This window comes from Cavia porcellus, unplaced genomic scaffold, assembly GCF_034190915.1.
Source record: "Cavia porcellus strain 051 isolate PalLab524CR breed Dunkin Hartley unplaced genomic scaffold, mCavPor4.1 scaffold_11, whole genome shotgun sequence".
Taxonomy (NCBI): Eukaryota; Metazoa; Chordata; class Mammalia; order Rodentia; family Caviidae; genus Cavia; species Cavia porcellus.
This window is the reverse complement of record NW_026947494.1, coordinates 42591615-42611746: the sequence shown is the minus strand read 5'-3', so window position 1 is coordinate 42611746 and position 20132 is coordinate 42591615. Positions and strand designations below refer to the sequence as shown.

Sequence of the window (20132 nt, the reverse complement as noted above, 5' to 3'; positions counted from 1 at the left end):
ACACCAGAGAAATAGTTCGATTATATGATCCTCATAGTTTTGAGATAGTATATATGATCCTCATAGTTTTGAGATAGTATCCCTAGTTCCATCTCTCATATCTTTGTGCAGAAGATGGGATCAGACCAAAATTCAAATATAACATATTTCTGATGAAAATAATTCCAATTTTGGTTGAAATATAGAAAGAAAAGCCCAGTCTCATATAGAAGTAAAGTTCAAAAAGAAATTTCAATAGTATTTTTTCTTATTTTAAAATGAAAAAACAAAAAAGATAATAAAGTATTTCAAAACAACATACTAGATTAACAATGGTTAATATATTGCATATTGTTATCTTCAAAGTAGTTGCTCAGATTATAAGATATAGGTGTGAAAGAATGCTCAAACAATAAAAATACAAAATATTCTTTTTGATCAACTAAGTGATTAGTGGTATACATACATATAAAATCTTTTCTTTCTTTTCTCCTTTGCTGTGTATGTAAAATAATTGTTGAATACCTACTTAGAGATTATACTGAAATTTTTCAAGTGGTGATTTCTTGAATATCAGTTGCAGTATAGATTCTGAAACCATAAAAATGAATTTTCTTTAGTTAATTAACATCCACTGGTCTTGTTCTTTGAGTATATTTTTAATGTAGCATGGTTTTACAGCATTGTGGTCATTTGGGAAATATTAATTTATTGATTCTTTTTTGTTTTTTGTGGGTTTTTTTTTTTGTTGTTGTTTTTTTCCTTTTTATCAGTACCGGGGATCGAAATCACAACTGCCTGCTTTCAAGGCAGGCGCTTATGCCGCTGAGCTAAACCCCCAGCCCCAATTCATTGATTCTTTTAAGTGTTGCCTCACTGCAGTGTAATTATCAGTATTGCTATGAATCTCATCTTTGGGAATGTGTCAAGCTTACTATGGCAGAAAAGAGTTTATCAAAGGTGTCTTTTTACTTGAAAACAAAGTTGATCATTGACAATGAATACTATCCTTTTCCTTCAAGTAACAAGCTTACACATCCATTTTTCAAGATGTTAAATACTCAAATTGGAGTAATCATAAATGTCAGTTGAAATTCCGAGTCGAAAAGGCGTTCTGAGAGGAAAAAAAAGTTTAATTTACAAGACAAACAGTTGTACACATTTGTACTTAAAACAACTATCTACTTTGTTGTACAGCAAAAATGTTTCTTGGATTCTCTCCATTTAGAATACTTTAAAATGTGTATGTTATTTAATAAAACTATTAACTTTTACTACTTGATAATTCTTAGATGAAATTGGCCTTTTCCTCATTTATAAGTTTATAGTTAAAAACAGTACCTGCTTGTCTGTGCCTGTACCCCCATCCACACTAAATCTCTACAGTTTTCTTCATCATTGCTTTTGTAGCACAAGTCAACATGTCAACACAATGAAAACCACAAATAATATCTTAAAATAGTTTTGATCTCCTGGGCTTACTGAAAGAGTCTCAGAGACCATGTTTTGAGAGCTGCTGCTTAATATTAGCTAACTCATTGACTTTTTTTTTCCTCTAAAGTTTATGAATGTTTTGTAAACCAAGTCTTAGTCCTTACTTCTGCATACTAATGTATATATTTTTGTACTGTCTGCTTCTGAGTCAGTAGCTGGTGAAATGGCCTAAATTGAAATGCAATATGCTATTCTTTAGAAGCCCTCTATGAGTCTTACCAATCACCCCGTTTCTGTGGGCATCAGACTGCCTTTGAGCTGCCTATACCTTGGATTTTTGCCAGCAGGCTTTTTTTCTGGTTGGGGAAGCCTACTTTACCTGGGTGCCTTAGAAGAGCTGGAAGTTCTAAGGGATTACTGCCTGCCCTCAAAAGCCTTCAGCTAACAAACTGATGGAGGTGTGACAAGGAGATAGTTAAGATACCAGACTCCTTCACCCCAGTGTGTGCTGTGTGCTGGCTGCTAATATTCCGGCAGGATTAAACTCAGGCTTTCACCTTAACTTTTAGCTTGATTTTTCTTCACTGTGCCCCTGTTCCCAATCTTCCTTTTGCCTGTTGTTTCTTAGTCTGTTTTGCTTCCCGACTGTGCCACTACTATTTATCATATTCACTTTTCAAATTGTGTTGACCAGGGAAACCTAAAATATAATACAGAAGCTGTTTGTTTATGTGGTTCTTTGCTGTCTTTTAGCTTTTGTTTTTTCCCCCCTTTCTCTCATTTTCTTTGGGGATGTCTAGTAATATAGGCATAATTTAATAAGCTAATCTTTTTCAAGCCATGCAGTTAACTATATATCCAGAAGTGTACAAGGCTGTGTAAGTTCTGGAGGCTTGATAGGTTGAACTTGGATGAAGTTCAAGATACGGGTAGAGGGTATTGTCCAATGTAAGTACTAATTGGCAATGAATTGTAGACAGGGCCCTTCAGGAAGATAAGAATAAGACAAATAATATTCCTTAGGGCTCAGTAGTTCTTCTTTGACTTCTGAATATAGCCCAAACACTTTGCCTGTCTTACCGACTCATCCATGTGCTGTCTTCAAATCAGGCATTTATTTTATCACTAACTCAGATTTCATGTTATATGTTCCTTCTCTTCACTATCCCCTTCTACCTAACCAGTCCTAATTTATTCCTTACATTCTCTGCCATCCTCCTCCCCCAAACTGGAATGCCTTTTCTCTTTCTCCTCAGTATTTCTTGATCCTTCTTTAAGCCTGTGGACACGTTTCATAAATACGCATGCTTATTCACACAAAACATTCCCTTCGTTTCCATTACATTGGAGCTTTGCACATTCTCTGAAAAGCAGTCCCATTTATTAGAATGGAAAAATATGGTCTTAGAAATCAAATGGTCCAAAGTTTGATTTTTTTTCAATTTTAAAGTTTTATTGGAGACATTGCATTTCCACTTACAGTATAGTGCTTATAAAGTGCAGTGTTATCTTTTCCCTGTGTATATGTTCCATTGTTCAACTACTGAGAATGCCTAGTACTTTACTATAGTAACTAAACTTTAATAACTGCCACAGAATTTACTACAGATTTAGTTTTCAATTTTATTACTGTTGTGGAAGAATGCTAAACTCACTCTATTTGGGGTTGGCTTAATCAGCCTCTTCAATGGTGGGTCCTGAGGAAACACACCAGAGGGAAGAGCTCCTCCACCAGGGAAACCCCCAGGTATTCCTCTAGGCATGCCCCCTGTACTCTGGTACAGCTTGGTAATGATGGGATTGCAGACTTTCTCCAGCACCTTCTGCTGACGTTCAAATTCTTCATTCTCTGCAGTCTGATTCTTATCCAGTCAGTTGACGATGTCCTTGACACTTGTCAAGGATCTTCTGTTTATCTTCATCGTTGATCTTGTCCTGAAGTTTCTCATCTTCAACAGTTGCTTTCATATTGAAAGCATAGGACTCCAGTGAATTCTTGGAGGACACCTTGTCCGTTTGCTTCTTACCTTCAGCTTTGTACTTAATCTGCTTCCTGGACCATATGCTCTATGTCCTCCTTGCTTAAACAGCCCTTATCATTATTGATAGTAATCTTGTTCTCTTTGCCTGGACTTTTGTTCACTGCAGAGAGTTGAGGATGCCATTGGCATTAATATTAAAAGTGACTTCAATCTGAGGAACACCATGGGGTATGGGAGATATGCCTATGAATTCAAACTTGCCAAACAGGTTGTTATCCTTGGTCATGGCACACTCACCTTCATATACTGGAATGAGCATACCAACCTGGTTGTCAGTGTAGGCAGTGAAGGTCTGTGTCTGCTTAGTAAGAATGGTAGTATTACGCTTGAAGAGGACTGTCTTGACTCCACCAGCCGTTTCAATACCAAGAGAAAGAGAAGAGACATCTAAAAGCAGCAAATCTTGGACATTTTTAGACTTGTCTCCAGATAGAATGGCAGCCTGAACAGCTGCACCATAAACAACAGCTTCATCAGGGTTGATGCTCTTACTCAATTCTTTTCCATTGAAGAAGTCTTGTAGAAGTTTCTGGATCTTGGGAATATGAGTAGAACTACCCACCAGGACAATGTCATGGATCTGTGACGTGTCAAGAGTGCCATGAAACAGGTCACCATTCAACTCTTCAAATCGAGCATGAGTAATGGAGGTATAGAAGTCGAATGCTTCATAGAGGGAATCAATCTCAATACTAGCTTGGGTGCTGGAAGAAAGGATTCTCTTAGCTCATTCACATGCAGTATGAAGTTGGCGGACAGCTCTCTTGTTCTCATTGATGTCCTTCTTATGCTTGTGCTTAAATTCGGCAATAAAATGGTTGTCAAAATCTTCTCCACCTAAGTGGATGTCTCCAGCTTTAGATTTCACTTCAAAGATTCCATCTTCAATAATGAGATTTGACACATCAAAATTGTCACTCCTGAGTAAAAAATCAGCATATTTCTTTCAGCACCAACCTTTTTGTCTAAGCAATAGGCAATAGCAGCAGCTGTTGCTTATTGATAATTCTAAGTACATTAAGACCAGCAATAGTTCCAGCATCTGTGGTTGCCTGATGCTGAGAATCATTAAAGTAAGCTGGCACAGTAACCACAGCATTGGTAACAGTGTTCCCAAGATAAATTTCTGTGATTTCCTTCACCTTTGTCAGCACCAAAAAATGACACCTCCTCTGGATAGAAGCTCGTCTCTCCTTTGTATTCTACTTGAACCTTGGGCCTGCCTGCATTGTTCACCACCATGAAGGGCCGACGCTTCATATCAGACTGGACAACAGCATCATCAAATCTACATCCAATCAGATACTTGGCATCAAAAACTGTATTGATGGGGTTCATTGCTATTTGATTTTTTGCAGCGTCTCCAGTCATTTGGTGTCAGTGAAAACGACATAACTTGGGGTGATTCAATTTCTATGATCATTGGCAATGATCTCCACTTTTCCATGCTGGAAGACACCCACACAGGAGTAGGTGGTGCCAAGATCAGTGCCAACAGCACTGATCCCTTTGACATGGTTGCTTGCTTATAGACCCACCTCTGCTGGTGAAGAGGACACACAAAAACCTGCTATGTTGCTGGTGTGTTCACTGAGACCCCAAAGTTTGATTTTTAAACCTGTCACCTATCAACTGGACTCAGAGCAAGATGTTTACTCTCTCTCTCTTCACCAGTTTCTTCCTTAAGTGAGGATAAAAAAGGCTAACGAGTAAAAAAGAGTAATGGCTGGAAGCTCCTTATGGAGTGAGCTCCTTATGTAGTGTTAATATTCTAGGACCACATGATGACTAGATAATCATCGCCTGTTATTTCCCTGTCGATGTTCACTAAGATCTCCTTGTATTCTGGAGACTAGTCTTCAGCTCCACTGTTGTTTACTCTTCTGATTCCTCTTCATTGTTGCAAACCAAATTTGTTTTCATAAAGCATTCACAACTTCTCGTTTTTCTAGGAAATTTTATTATCTAATGTATTTTATTGACTTTTTGAAAAGCAAAATAGGAATTATAAATTTCTGTAGAGAACCATACTTTAAGTATTTGTATTTTTATACTTTGTATCACTCATTGAAAGAGAACTCCAATTATTTTTGTTTTAACTATGTATGAGCATGTGTGTGTATTGTGTAGAGAGATCTGTATGACAGTTTTTTATATGTGTATGTTTTAGTCCCTCCTGAATTCTTAGTATTTCAATTTATAAACACAGATTAAATGAGGCTGTTTTATAAAAGAGAATCACAAGATAGCACTATGTAAAATAGATTGAAATTTGATAGAAGGAATGAGGAAAATTCAAGATCATTACTCTTCCTTCTCCTCTCCTTCTCCTACTCTTCAGATGTTTTCTCCTTTGCTGGAAATTCCTCTCAAAGAAATACTGCTAAGGTTATCTTCATTCATTCAGATGGAAATTGTTATTACTTTCTTTTAATTTTTTAGGTCTGTAGTAAGAGGATGGAGAGAGGAGACATTATGATGTGTTCTCATCCTATTCTTTCTGCTTTTACAGTTGCTGAGAGCAGTCCCAGCCAGCCTGTGGCATAGGCCTTTGTCAGTTGCCCTCAGTAAAGCCATCTCTGAATTAGAATGGCTGCAGCACCTTCTATACCAGCAAGACACTGTTGCTCCTGCTTTTTGAAACAGAATTAGGTCTCTCTAATTGCTCTTTCATAATGTTTCTAACAGTAACTGTGTCAGCAGACAGTTATTGATACATGTAGAGACACTGTCTAGCCAAAAGTTGCTAATCACCTTGTGACATTTTTAACTCTTTTAACTCTAAATTATATTGAAAATTAAATAAACATTTCAGTTTCTCATTTATACTAAGCACATTCCAAGTGCTTAGCAGCCACATGTGGTTAAGTGACTACATTATTGGAAAACACAGAGAAAATTTTTGTCACTGCATTCACTTGGACAGCACTAGTCTAGAGATTAAATTTTCCATAAAGGTAATTTTCAGTAACTGTTTTTATTATTGACTTCTAATATCTGTTTTTAAACTTTTTGGTTCCATCTTTCAAAGAAAGCTGTTAAGGAATTTATAACCTTTTAATTTAACATGAAGGAACTTAGCATTTCTTTGATTACAAATTACAAAATTGTCTTTTTAAAAACTGATTTGAACAATAAGTATTACTGTGCTCTCATAAGTAGTTCTTATAGTTTGAGTAGTAAGATGTGTTATATTGCATTGTTCTCAAGGATCCAGACTGTCTTCTAATATGGGTATCTTTTAGTATGTAGGCATGACTCTTTCAAGGTTGCTAGAGAGGTAATACTCCTTGAAGCATCAGCTTACCACCTAAAGACTAAAAGCTATGAGAGAAAGGACGCCTCTCTTTTTATTGAGGAGGAAAAATTTCCCAGCACCTCCGCATCCCAGTTGGCCAGATATGAATTCTGTGACCATGTTACAGCAAGAGAGAAATGAGCCCTGATATTTTTAATCTCTCTCGTGATAGACTGGCTCAGCTGTTAGCATTATAAAGACTGAAATTTTTGTCTTTTTTATTTACTGCTGTACACCATTACCTAGAATAATGCCAGCTGTACAGTAAATATCTGCAGTGAATGAATTCATCAATAATGAGAAAATATTGTTAACATTCATAGTGGGGCACAGAAATGAACTTCCTTAATGAGGGCATGTTATGCTTTTGTCGTCTCCCTTCACTCCTACTATAGTATTTTGAGCTTGATTCTCCTGATTGGCTTTCAGAGTAAGCTCTTAAATTCCCAATTTAGTAAGAGAGCATTGGACCTAGAGTAATAAGGACATTTGACATCACATTCCACTAAATTCCTCTACTGTCGAGACTTCTCCTTATTTTAAATCTAAGTATATAAAACATAAACCCGGTTTGAGTTTTGTGTCTAAACCTTTATATATCAATTGCACTATGCCACAGAGCATACAAATTTTAGTCATTAAAATGTGTTGTCTTGGGCTGTGTTGGATGCTATTCCCTGTGTTTGTTATTCCTTTTGGATCTTCTTTGTGGGTTGAGAATGTTGGGATGTCAGCATTCAACAGGTGTCTGTAACCTTAGTAACAATTATTATCACTTCTCAAAGCTCCTGGCACCTTCGATTGATGACTCAGTCATTTCTTGTTTTAATCTAGTGATACAGTTCACTAAATTTTATGCCACTGTTCACCTCATTGCTGGTTTCTTTGGCCTCAATCTGGATTAGGTTGCTACTGACCGTAACCACTGACAGGAAGATATACTGGAATTTAGAATTCCAAGTTCGGTGTTTATGAAGAATTAAATATGAAGATTGAGAAGAAGACTTTGTTTCAGGAAATTTAACAAAAAGGTCTTTTCAAAATGATGTCCACATTAGTCATATAAAAGACATTTGGAAAAATTACATTGTTTCTGTTTGGGATTGAAGTAATCTACCAATGCTGCCATTAGACCTGTTTCATTTTATTTCACTATTTTTAAGTATTTTATGTATTTCTGAATATGGCAAATTAAAATATTGTTTCTCATTTAAAGAACTGATTACGTGAGTTAGATTTTCATTATGTCTATGAATTTTCAATTAAAGAACCAATATTCTTCTCTTATACTTGCCTCAGTGTATGAGAATATGTGGTCACACATATTCCCTTTAATTGGTATGCAGGCCTCAATGTGATTATATTACTTTACAGGATTTGATAGTGTGAGCTAAGATAAATAATAGCTTTCTAAACATTTTTCAGATGCTATTTTAGTGAGTATTTAAGAACTATTTATTGAATTAATTGATTAGAAAATGATTTTGGACATATTACTACTCTGTGCATTAATATTTATCTAAATTATATTGTAAATATTATGTATTATATATTAAATATATGTACTTAAGTACTTTTTAAAATCTCATCCCCCTAGTTTATGTGGTAGTAGAATAATAAATTTACCCTATTCCCTATGATCGATGATCTGTTTCAATTACATGAGACAAATATACTTAGGTTTATAACTTTGGGCAAGATTATCTACATAATCTCTTTGTGTCTTAGTTTCTCTATTGATGTGCAAAGAGTGTAACAGTATATTCATTATTGATTAGGTTTCCAGAGGTTCAATGTGTTAATATCTATAAAACACTCGGAAACACCATCAGTCATATCAAAACTGTGCTAGTTGATAGCAACATTCTGTATGCACTAACTAGCTCTGTGGAATTTTTAATAAAGTATGTTTGATATATTATGATAAAAAATGTGTGCTGCATATCCTTATGTTAGTAAATTCATGGCAAACTTGCATACAGCTAAGTGTGCACACAGTAATTTTGTTGTTATGGTTATCACTGGGTAACACCACTTCCACTTTCATCCCCAAAGCTTAGAGTGATTCTTTAGCATATGGAGAGCATCTGAATGTAGTTTGTAGCAGACATTATTGGTGTCCTACCCAGATTTCCTTTTCTAGGCCCATGCATCCATCTCTCAGCTGCTGTGGGTATTGACTGCTAATGACTCATACCTGTATACTTCGCTAGAGACCTGCTCTTGGCTGACGGTTAATTGTCTCAACCAAGTATGTCTGGGAGATTATGAGGTCAGGCTCCAAACCTTTCCTGCTCCTCAAGATGACTCACAGACAATGATGATACAAAGTTGTAACACCGGCCTTCTTGCCTCTGGACTGAACAACTTCTGTGGTTCCATCAAAGCTCCAGAGTCCTTTATGGAATCAAGCCGAGGCTAGATTTCTGAAAACATCTTTGCCAAGATTCTTCTCTTTATCTTACTTCTTTCACTCCTAGTTTCTCTTGACTGCACTTAATTTATAATCAGTATATTAGAAATATCTCTATCCTCTAGATGGAGTAATATAAGGCTGTGCAGCTAAGCTAGCAATTTATCTTAGTCCTCTTTCTGTTGTTATAACAGAATATCACAGACTGAGTAATTTTTAAAGAAGAAGAATTATGTATCACAGTTCTAGAGGCTTAGAAGTCCAAGATTAAGAATCTGCATCTGATGAGAGTCTTCTAATGTGTAGAAAGCTTTATATGGCAAGACAGAGCGAGTGTGCCATGTTGGATCTCTCTTCTTACATATCATGGAGTCGCCACTCCTATTATCTCATCTAATCACTAATTATTTCTGAAAGGCCCTACTTCCAGATACCATGAACATAAAATTTGCAGATTAAGTTTCCAACACTTAAACTTTGGAGAGATACTTCAAACCATGATACAATTCTATCAAATTGTCACCAAATAAATGTGACAAATGAGAAGCGTTGGTGAGCATCTGGGTGACACTCTCAGGTCTATACTCAATTCGTAGAAAATGTAGTATATTTAGGGCTCTCAAGCAGAGTCTAAAAACATTGTTTGGACTTTAAATCTTACCTTGATTCTTTCTCACATAATTTGATGTAAAAGTCATGAAGAATGACTCAAAATTTTCTGTTCTTCAAGACCCTCGCCACTGGTGCTACCACCTTTGTTCTCACCCATCACTGCCTCTTCTTGTTCTAGATTTGAATTCTATTCCATCCTATAGACTTTCAAACTGAATTTTGAAAAAGTTCCAGCAGTAATTACTGTTTGGAACATTTTTCAATTTCTGAAAATCATTTCCAAAATCACAATTTGTTTTGTTTTTGACAGGAGCTGATAATATCCGGAAATACTGGAGTCGCTACTATCAAGGATCTCAAGGGGTAATATTTGTATTAGACAGTGCTTCTTCAGAGGATGATTTAGAAACTGCTAGAAATGAACTGCACTCAGCTCTTCAGCACCCACAGTTATGCACTTTACCATTTTTAATATTGGCCAATCATCAAGATAAGCCAGCTGCACGCTCAGTGCAGGAGGTATGTTTCTTTAATGTGATGGCTTTTTGTTTACCTTGTTTGTTTGTGGAATACTGCTACTATACTGGAATATGAAATGATTCACATATTTAGGGATATGCAGTTGTGCTATTTTGATCTTAAAACCATGATTTTTTTTTTTTTTGAAACCCTATCTCAGTTTGGTAGGTATTTACATTCCTGATCCTATTTGAAGAATACTGTACAAATTGTTTTTTAACTGTCTATCAAAAGTTATAAAACCTACCTAGGTATTATTTTCATCTATTTTAAAGGGCTAAAGACCTGTTTAATTTTTTTAACTCCACCAATTTAATTCATTCTTCTTTTCAGATTTTCAAATAATTTGTGCATATTTTTTTGCATTGCTTGCCTTCAAATGTCATGTTCTTGTCCCTCTGAAATGGGAATGGGTCTTATTGTCCAGTCTGAAAATTGATGTCAATTCCAAGTCATTAAGTACATGTTGATAAGGATCCACTCTTTAATTTTCTCATTTTCATTTGTTTTATAGCTTATGTCTCTCCTATAAAGTCAAATAATTCTGAACAAATAATTAGTGTCTCATTCAGCCAAGCTTCTAGTTCATGGTACTAAAGTAGTAAGATATGAGTAGGTTTTAAAACTTAAATAATAATGCTTATAACCTAAGTACAGTAAAATGAAATCTCATTGTATCCCTGTAGACTCATACTTTTGAGTATATATTTCTCCTGTCCTTCAGGAAATTGTGTGCTTACCCAAGCAGCCTTGGAATAAGATGATTAATAGGAACAACATTGCCATTTATTTTAAAAAATAGATGAAGAACCAACATATACGTTTTAACTCCAGATCCCCTGTCCAGTTAGTGTGTGACCCATGTTAAATAACTTTGTTCTTGTGCTTGGCTTCTCACCTATAAAATGAGAATAATGTGAATTACTGTGAGCGGGATTAGTTTGGGTAATTTACTTTGATGTTTAAAGTGTGAAGCAGAAGAGAGACATAGCTGGACAGTTTTTGTTTTTTTTTAGAAAAATAATTTTAAAAAATCAGTTCATTATTAGAGCTCCTGTTTGTCTTTAGGTACCTTATTCAGCATTAAGTACTTAACATTCTTTTCTTGTAGATTTTAGAAAAAGAACTCATATTTGGTAATTAAAGAAACAAATAGCTAGAAAAAATTATTTAGAGTATCATCATTATGTGGATCTTGCTCATATAATTGTAGAACCTTTCTCTTGGCTTAGGTAAATCTTTTAGTGTTTCACTGTTAGATTTTTCTGTCTATGAAATGGGTATAGTAGTATGCAATGATGGATTGTTATACATGTAACATAATTTATGATATAACATGCTTTGCTGAAAATATATTGTTCTGATATTTATAGTGAAAAATATATGGTTACATTATAGAATATAGACAGGCAGTCTGTGTTTAAATATAAAGCATGTATGAAGCAGATATATAATATCTGTAACCTCAAATCACGTATTTACAAGTTACTTATAATACCTGATAATAGATTAATTTTTCTTTTAAAGAAACTTTCCTGTAGACCTCATATAATTGAGACAAATATTTTATTTAAAACCAATATATGATTCATAGTAATCACCTATAGGAAGTAAAGACTTTCACATTACATGAAGGAAGCTTTTGGCAGTTAATTGCTACTGAGTATTCCTTGGGTAGATTAGCCAACTATGCTAGGAAAAGAGCAAATATACCAACCCCCATTTTCTGTGATTACTATTTTGTGAAGACAAATGGCTTTAACTGAGATTGGTCTTAGATATTGTTTGAAAACAATTATAAACATATATACTGGAGCATATCAAACTGACTTTTATAAAAATTAAGTTTATTGGTGTATTTAGGTACATACAATGATCACTTTCATCATAAGAAAAAAAATTTGTACTTGTGCCTGATAGATCTTGATTCTTTTTTTTCCCCTATTCCTTTGCTCTCCCTTCAACCCCTCTTCCTCTTTTTCATTTATATCAATTTTTAAATTAATTTTCTGTAAACATTTTTCTCACAAAATTTATATAGTAGCATTTTGAAAAGTGGTTTATGCAAAACATTTTTGCTGTGGTTATATAAACATATACAGGTTGATGTTAACAATTTGAGTAATTTATTAAGATGTACAGATAGATTCCTTTATAGACCTTGAAGTTTGTGGAAGCATAATAAAATGCTCATAATACAATAGTTATGGAGTTGCCCAAAAAGGAAAGGGAAGCTTACTATCTTTCCCACTTAATGACAAAGAGGTTTCTCTGTGTAGTGTATTATAATGCCTTGTTGAAATGTTCTCAGGAATGTTTTAAAAATTAAATCAGTTTGTTATTGTTAGCATAAAATAGAGTTGTGAATCTGAATCTTCAGTAGAAATAATAATTTCAAACTTTTCTTTGAGTAGAAAAATTGAGAAGCATGTAAAGTCTAATGTTACTTGAAATAGGTTTAAACACACTCGTTTTTTATTATTTCATTCATAAGGTTACTGCATCTGTGTATTTGTGAACAGGTTGTGAAATTTCCAAATGTTAAAAAGATGGAATTTTATTCTGTAAAATGGTTGTGAATTTTAGGCAAAATTCTGTTCTTTAAGAATTAAAGGAGGTGCAGTCAGCTTACCAAAGAGCACTGACTAACTTGTTGGTACACTTAAGAAAAAAGACAATAAGCCATGAAGGCTTACTGGCTCTCCCCTAACTGAAAATTATTATATGATGGTTTACGCAGAACATGGGTCATTATTCTGTCACTGAAGTTAAACCTTAAGAGTTCATTTGTTTAATGAGGATGTCAGAGTATTATTGACTTTAGAAGTAGATAGAAACCATTGAAACCCAGAGGAATAAGAATTATCACAGAAATTCCAGGAAAAAGTAAAAATCACCAAGAAGGTAAATTTTCAGTCCCCTCTCCTAGTATGAATGCTGCTATGTTTCTGTGATGCACCAAGTTAAAAAATAAAGACAGTGGTTAAAATTGATATGAAACCCCCAGTCAGAGGCAGTATGCCCAATTATTTTATTTGCCCTTTGAGAAACAATTGGAATCTTGTCAGTAGCTTAATTTCCCTTTATGATTTTGTACACTGAGAATTTTAGTAGAATCCTGTGGTGTTTGTTTGTTTTTTCTTTGAACAAGTATACTATAAAAATAGCAATACTGAGAAAAAGAACACAATTTATATACTGTGTGAAAGCCAAGCAATTCTTGCAACAGCTGCTTGTTGTGTTCACTTTGGGGAGGTATATTTGCCACAGTTTTCCAGAATTCACTTGTATCAGCTATTTTTCTCTATAGAAAACATACTAGAAAAATTAATAATTATGCCAAGTAGTGCATTTGATCTGTTCAGGGAAAATCTGGTGTAATTTAAAAGATAAAGCTATAAAATGAGAAATCTTAAGGGTAAATAGGTTGGCTTTTTATTTATATTGAATTGTAATTGTGTCTAATTTGTTTTACAACTCCCATGAGAGAGCATGCTTCTGCTCTGAAGTTATTTTATAGGTCAGGAAGATTTTATGAGAAGTTGATGTAGTAGCCAATACATGCAATAAATATATTCCTATTTTCCCTTTACACAAGTTGCTGATTGTGGTTCTTTTACCTCTTGAATTTTTAAAGTCTTATTTTCATTTTGTTGAGTATTACTGTAGCTTGTAAATTGACACATTTTATTAATGTTAAAGAAATAGTCCATATTTTTAGCAGTCTCATCTAATTTGATGTTTATCCATATCCTTAATCCATATACTTAAAAGTGTTTAACTTTTTCATAAATACTATATCAAATGTACTCTTCTGCAGAATATTTTCTATTAAGGCAAATGTTGCTTGAGAAATGTGAAAACTGAAACAATATTTTGAAGTAAAATTTTAAAGTCTAATCTGATGGTTGAATAATTTACCAGTTTAGCACTTTTAAATTGGGGAATCAAAATTTATGTTTAAAATTTGTGATTATGGTATTTCCAGATTTCACATAATTATAATTTAGTTTGTTATGATGTATGTAGAATTTGGTATTATGTAGAACATAAATGTGAGAAGAGTACTTGAAAGAATTTTTATAATTATAAACATTACTGACTTTTTATCTACCTTGTTTTAGCTGGAAGTATTTAGAGTTTTTGAACAATGTGTTTAATACTGCATCAGGAATAATTTCAGATTTCATTTTCTAGTCTAAAAATCTTCTGCAAGAGTGTTAGTATGTTTTTATAGTATTTAACTTATCACATTTAACTGTGCTTTTTATTTATAATTTACTTCCATGTTGTGTACTTTTTTTCCATTTCCAGTGTGTGTCACTAAATAATAATACTTTAATTTAGATTTTTTATTTTATACTTACAATGTTTAACAAGAGTTCAGCCCTTTTTTGGTAGCTCTGTGAAGTAACAAGATACTTTCCTGGATTTTAAATGAGAAATCTTTTATTAGAAAATGCAAAGGACTGGTAAAAATCACATAAAATATTTAGATTGATATATTACTTCCTATATATTGTGAAAAATGTTTTTTGTAAAGTAATCATTAAGAAGTATCATATACTTTAAATTTTTAAGAGTTTCCAAGTATCTTGACCTGTCTCTTGGCAACATTTTTGAGTGCTGATTTGATTTCACATACAGCAATGTACATACTTTTGGTGTAAGCAGTTTGAAAACTCCCTTATGGGGTATATAGTTATTCTAAAATGACATGAAAGATACAAATTATTTTTGTCCATTCCTTACAGATGTATTCCATGCTATTACAATTAAATTCTGAGAAAATAATAAGAGTTTGAAAATCAGTTTTCTATTGAATGTGACTTAGTTACCTCATTAAAATGTTTACTAGCCTATTAGGAAAACTAAATTAGCTATCTTTCATTAGTTGCAGAAATGTCATTATAAGTGTAAAGAGCAACATTTAAACTGAGAATAACTAAAATAGCCATAATGTTTTATTTATTTACATTCATTTCATTTTTATATGTGTTCCTTCAGAAAAATTGTACCTTTATTTGATATCCTTGTTTTGTACATCTCTCCAACTTTTTCTCACCATTCTTCTTGCATGTTTCTGTGCTTCTTGCATCTACTAGTAATATGATGAATGTGTGTTATTTGCAGTGAAAGGGAATAACATTCTTCCCTAGCAAATGTGTAATATAAGAAAAGTCCATTTTATTAAGAAAATTGGGGCTGGGAATTTAGCTCGGTGGCATAAGCACCTGCCTTGCAAGCACGCAGTGGTGAGTTCAATCCCTGGTACTGATAAAAAGAAAAAAAAAAAAAAGAAGATTATTTAGGCAGGGTATGAAAAAAATACATTTGAAATTATGGCAGTGCATGGCCAAGCAAGAATCTATTCCTTATATTTGCTTACAAGATCATTTTCAACTTTTTTCCTTTATTCAGTATATGCATGTTATCATTTCACATAGACTTGGAAATTTTTAAAGCCTTTTTAAAATTTTACTCTTTACTTATTTTCCATATCCACATAGTTCATTGTCCTGTTTTCTCTTGTCTTTGCAGAGCTTCTCTGCAGATTCTGATAGTTTACATATTTAGATTAACCTTTTCGTTTGTTTCTCAACACACACCAGAACAAATTTCCATGTATTTTTCATGATACCCCTGTTAAAAACTATTACTATTTTAATTTCTTCTCAATCAGAGGAAATCCAGCAGATCTTATATGCTAATATTCTTGATAACTAGATTCCTTTTACTTAGTCACACCCATGTTCCTTTATCCCTAGGAAAGCCACCTCAAATTATGTCTTATAAAGAAATCATCCTGATTGCTTTTCTTGAATTAGATACTCCCTTCTGATTTCTCCTGGTATGCAGGATTATCAAAATCATAATAATTGAAATTGATTACCAGTTTTTTGTTCATTTTGAAATAGCAGTTCGCTATATAACCCAGTTTGGTCTTGAATTTGCAGTGATTTTGGCTCAGCTTCCTGAGTGCTGGGATTGTAGGTGTCTTCCATCACACCTGGCTTTTGATTGCCTTTTAACTTTTATGTTTACCTGTTAATCATTACAATTCTCCGAAGGATAGAAATTATGGTATATTTTTTTCTCTCTACTGAGTATATGCTGCTTGAGAGAATGACTACTCTTAGATCTTATTTCACGTGCTTTTCTACTGAATAAGTGCTGTTGACTTTAATCCAGATTTCTGAACTCTTATTTTATTCAATCTAATTCATCTATTTTGAAAATAAAAATTTCAGTTTTCTCCTATAGCAAACCTGATCTCTGAATATTAGTCAGGAATCATATTTACATAAATCCTTGCCACTCTTGATAATGCTAATAGGTTTTAAAGGCTTTAGTCTATTATTATATTTGTAATATTTCATTTTATATGTTTTTTTTTTACTTGTATTTGTTTTTTCCAATAGAAAACCTAATATACCACCTAGTCCCAAAATTCCTCATAGAAAGTGGTGGGTCATCTTTACCAAATAATATTCTTTTAATGCATTTTTAAATAATTGCTTGTTTCATTTGCTTCCTTTGCAAAATGTCGTTACTATTTATATTTCTCATATAGTGTTTGGTACATAATGAAACTATATTTCCCAGTTGAGAAGGATTTAAGGTATTGATTCAATTTAATAAAAACGTTTGGCTTTCAATGTAACTTGTTACGTTAGTGAAATTTAGATAAATCTTAAAACATTTTTACATTTAAAACTTTGCATTCTAAACATTTTATATTTCATAATAATGATAAGTAGGAAGTTAGACTAATTTTATTAACTAGTATTTATTTTTTTCTAGTTTTTATGAAGTAATGTGGATTTGAATGATTATAATGATGAACATTACATTTTGTATCTCAATTTTGCTTTTTATAAAAATGAGTATTCCTTTAGTCTTTATTAAATAAAGGCAGTGAATCATTTTGAGGCTGAAGTTAACAGTAGCATTTTTTTGACCCTCAGTTCCTTTTTTTTTTTCATTTCCAAAACAAAACTCATTCACACATCCCATGACTTACAGAGTTAATAAAATATTTGTCACATCAAATTAATTTAGAAATAGTCACATAATGTCAGTGAAGTGCTTTGAAGATAAAAAGCACAATAAGCGTTAGTTATTATCATTATGATAATTATTGTTATTATTATTACATAGTGTCTGCTTTAAAATACCCTTGGTTGCACTGGGATGGTACAGCCTAATGAGAGGGGTTAATCTGCTGGATTGTGTCCAGAACTAAGGTTTTGAGATATAATACATTAAAGAATTTTTCTTCTGTAGTCCAAGAGGTGTTTTTATTCTTCCTCCTAAGAATAAAATAAAGTAAAATTTCTTTTGGTTCTGTAATGAGTAACACTGGAACTTATTTTGAATAGTTGAACTTTTTCTTATGTAATCTCTAAATGGATGTGTATAGAATCTTATTAAAAGATTCTGAGAATGTAGGTACTAATTTCTATTCAGAGACCATTATCTCTTAGTTCTGTTTGAGTTGCACAGAGCTCAAAATTGTAATTTTCATATATTACAAAAGTGCATAGAACATAATTACGGGAGGAAATATGGAAACTCAATTCTTACTATAAAAATGGATAATTCTACCTTTGGGTATTTTAAAAAGTCACCAATTATACAAAATAACCCCAATAAGAATATTTTAAAGATAATTCTTTATAGAGAAGATTTAAGGATTAAGCAAAATTTCTTGTAAGATAACTGCGAAGACTGACATCAGAAGTCACAAAGATGAAGGTAATATTGAAACATTTTAATAGGCACTTGTATGAAAGTCAAATGTACTTCTAGCCTCAGTGGGGCACTAGTGACAAGTCTGAAAAAGACATTCCCTAATATTATTGCAAATTAAGTAATAAAAGACCTCAAGAGAATGAAAAGAGAAAAGGTGCTTGAAGCCAGTGAATTACAATTGACAACCTAAAGGCAGTTGAAGAACCAATTGCTAGAGTGATTGCTACGCTATTCATAATGTGCAGCAGCCAGAGCACACCAGAAAGCTGGAACAATGCCTTCAGTTCAGCAATATTGCTTCAGAAGAATGGAAAGAGGGGAACTGCAAGATCCACTGACCCTGAGATCAATTTCCAGGCACTGCACAAGCTATATACTGTAATTAAAGGTTTTGACCAGTGATCACATCGAAACCAGACTTGGGGAGCCGGCAAGGTTTATAATGAGGTAGACATCTTCAATTCAAAACATGAATAAAGCAAATAAGAAAATCAGTTGATTTCTGGTAGTGACTTCAAAAAATCTCTGTGTTAGCAAAAAATACAAAAATCATGTATTTTGGGCCTTCTCCTCAAAACAAAAGCATATAATAAAAGATAAGTGTTCTATTTTGAGATAGGGTACTCTGCTACTAGAAATGGAAATTTTTTCCTCACTGTTTTTTTTTTTGTCTATAAATTATGTATACCTTTAATGGAACAGTGAGCTTGATATGTGTCATGCTAAAAATAGACTAAATACCCCTTGGAAGTGGTCACTCTCCACTGTACATAGGTTCTGATAGAAGCGAAATAATCTACACCTGAATAATTTGCCTGTTGAACCTTCTCTCCTTCTCCTTCTCCTTTTATTTATTGGAATCTACAATTTCTCATTCTTTTTCTTTCTTTAGTAATATCTCTTTTCGTGAATTCATTACTTTGTCACACTCTAAACAGTCACATAACCACCTTCAGTATTTATATTTTCAAAAAAATGTTACCTAATTTTGATTGACAGTGTGATTCAGACTTTTAAAACCAACCAGAGGTTGTACAAGGGCTAATGAACAAAAATAACATTTCATTTTGAAGATACCTAGTAGTTTTGCCCTAATTGAACTTGTCATGGTATTCATTGTATTTGATACCAAAATATCTTAAAAGTGGAGTGAAAATTTCCTTCTTTAGTAGAAAGTCTAAAACCTAAATTTGTGTCATATAAATCTTGAACAAAAACCTTATAATTTTTCTGCTAAATTGCAATAAAGAAGACTTAAATTTGATTTTATTTTGTTTGAACAATTCTATAAATCAGTATATGGGGGTGTGTGAATGTATTCAGCTGTGCTAAACACAGTGTATATACTGTTGTTTGAGTTTAGTACATATCACTCTTGAAACAAGATTATAAAGTTTAATATAATACTTTCTAAAGAATGTTTTAGATTATAAATAGCTTCATAAAATAACTGGAATCATTTTCATAAATGAGAATTAAAACCAGCTAAACCTTGTGTGAAGAAGTTTCTCCATATAAATTATGAAGTAATATGGAGGTTGCATTGTATAGTATAATTTTAACATGTACAATTTATAAAATATTATTTATTTTGGACTGTGGATGTGAAGCCAATATAAGCCTTTACTGAAAGAGGCTACAGTGGAAAATATGGATACCTTGTGTATAATTTAGACAAGGAGAACAAAGAATGAAATGAAAATAAGAGCTGGCAAGGGAATTTTTAGAGAATAGATAGTGGAAGAATTTCCGTTGTTATTGCCATAGCATGTATATTCTCACCATATTTAGCATACTGCATTGAAGAGAAGATTGAGTGATCATTAGAGAGGTTCTGAAAATAGACCAAAAATAGTCTTGAGATGCAGGTTGAGTTCATATGCAATAATTTTTAGTATCTCCAGTGGTGTTTTTATTATTATTATTTTTAGAAGCAGATCATGATGCCCAAATCCCCTGACTTTCAAAACAAGAATATACAAATATTTCAGTAGGAATACTTTTCACAAAGATTTACATTTTGATCAATTCCCAAAGTTAAATTTGTACTTAGGTTTTTGAGCAATTAAAAATTGATGCC

General features: G+C 33.1%; 1 protein-coding gene and 1 pseudogene across 4 annotated transcripts in view; one reads left to right on the top strand and one right to left on the bottom strand.

The window, feature by feature from the left end:
• Arl15 (ADP ribosylation factor like GTPase 15) overlaps positions 1–20132 on the top strand; it is a 431626-nt gene that overhangs the window by 184643 nt on the left and 226851 nt on the right. For all 4 annotated transcript variants that reach the window (XM_063258140.1, XM_063258139.1, XM_013152886.3 and 1 more), the window contains one exon: positions 10089–10297. In XM_063258140.1, the coding sequence (XP_063114210.1) occupies positions 10089–10297 (209 nt within the window). The remainder of the gene's footprint in view (positions 1–10088; positions 10298–20132) is intronic.
• LOC111756976 (heat shock cognate 71 kDa protein-like) lies at positions 3085–4841 on the bottom strand (annotated as a pseudogene).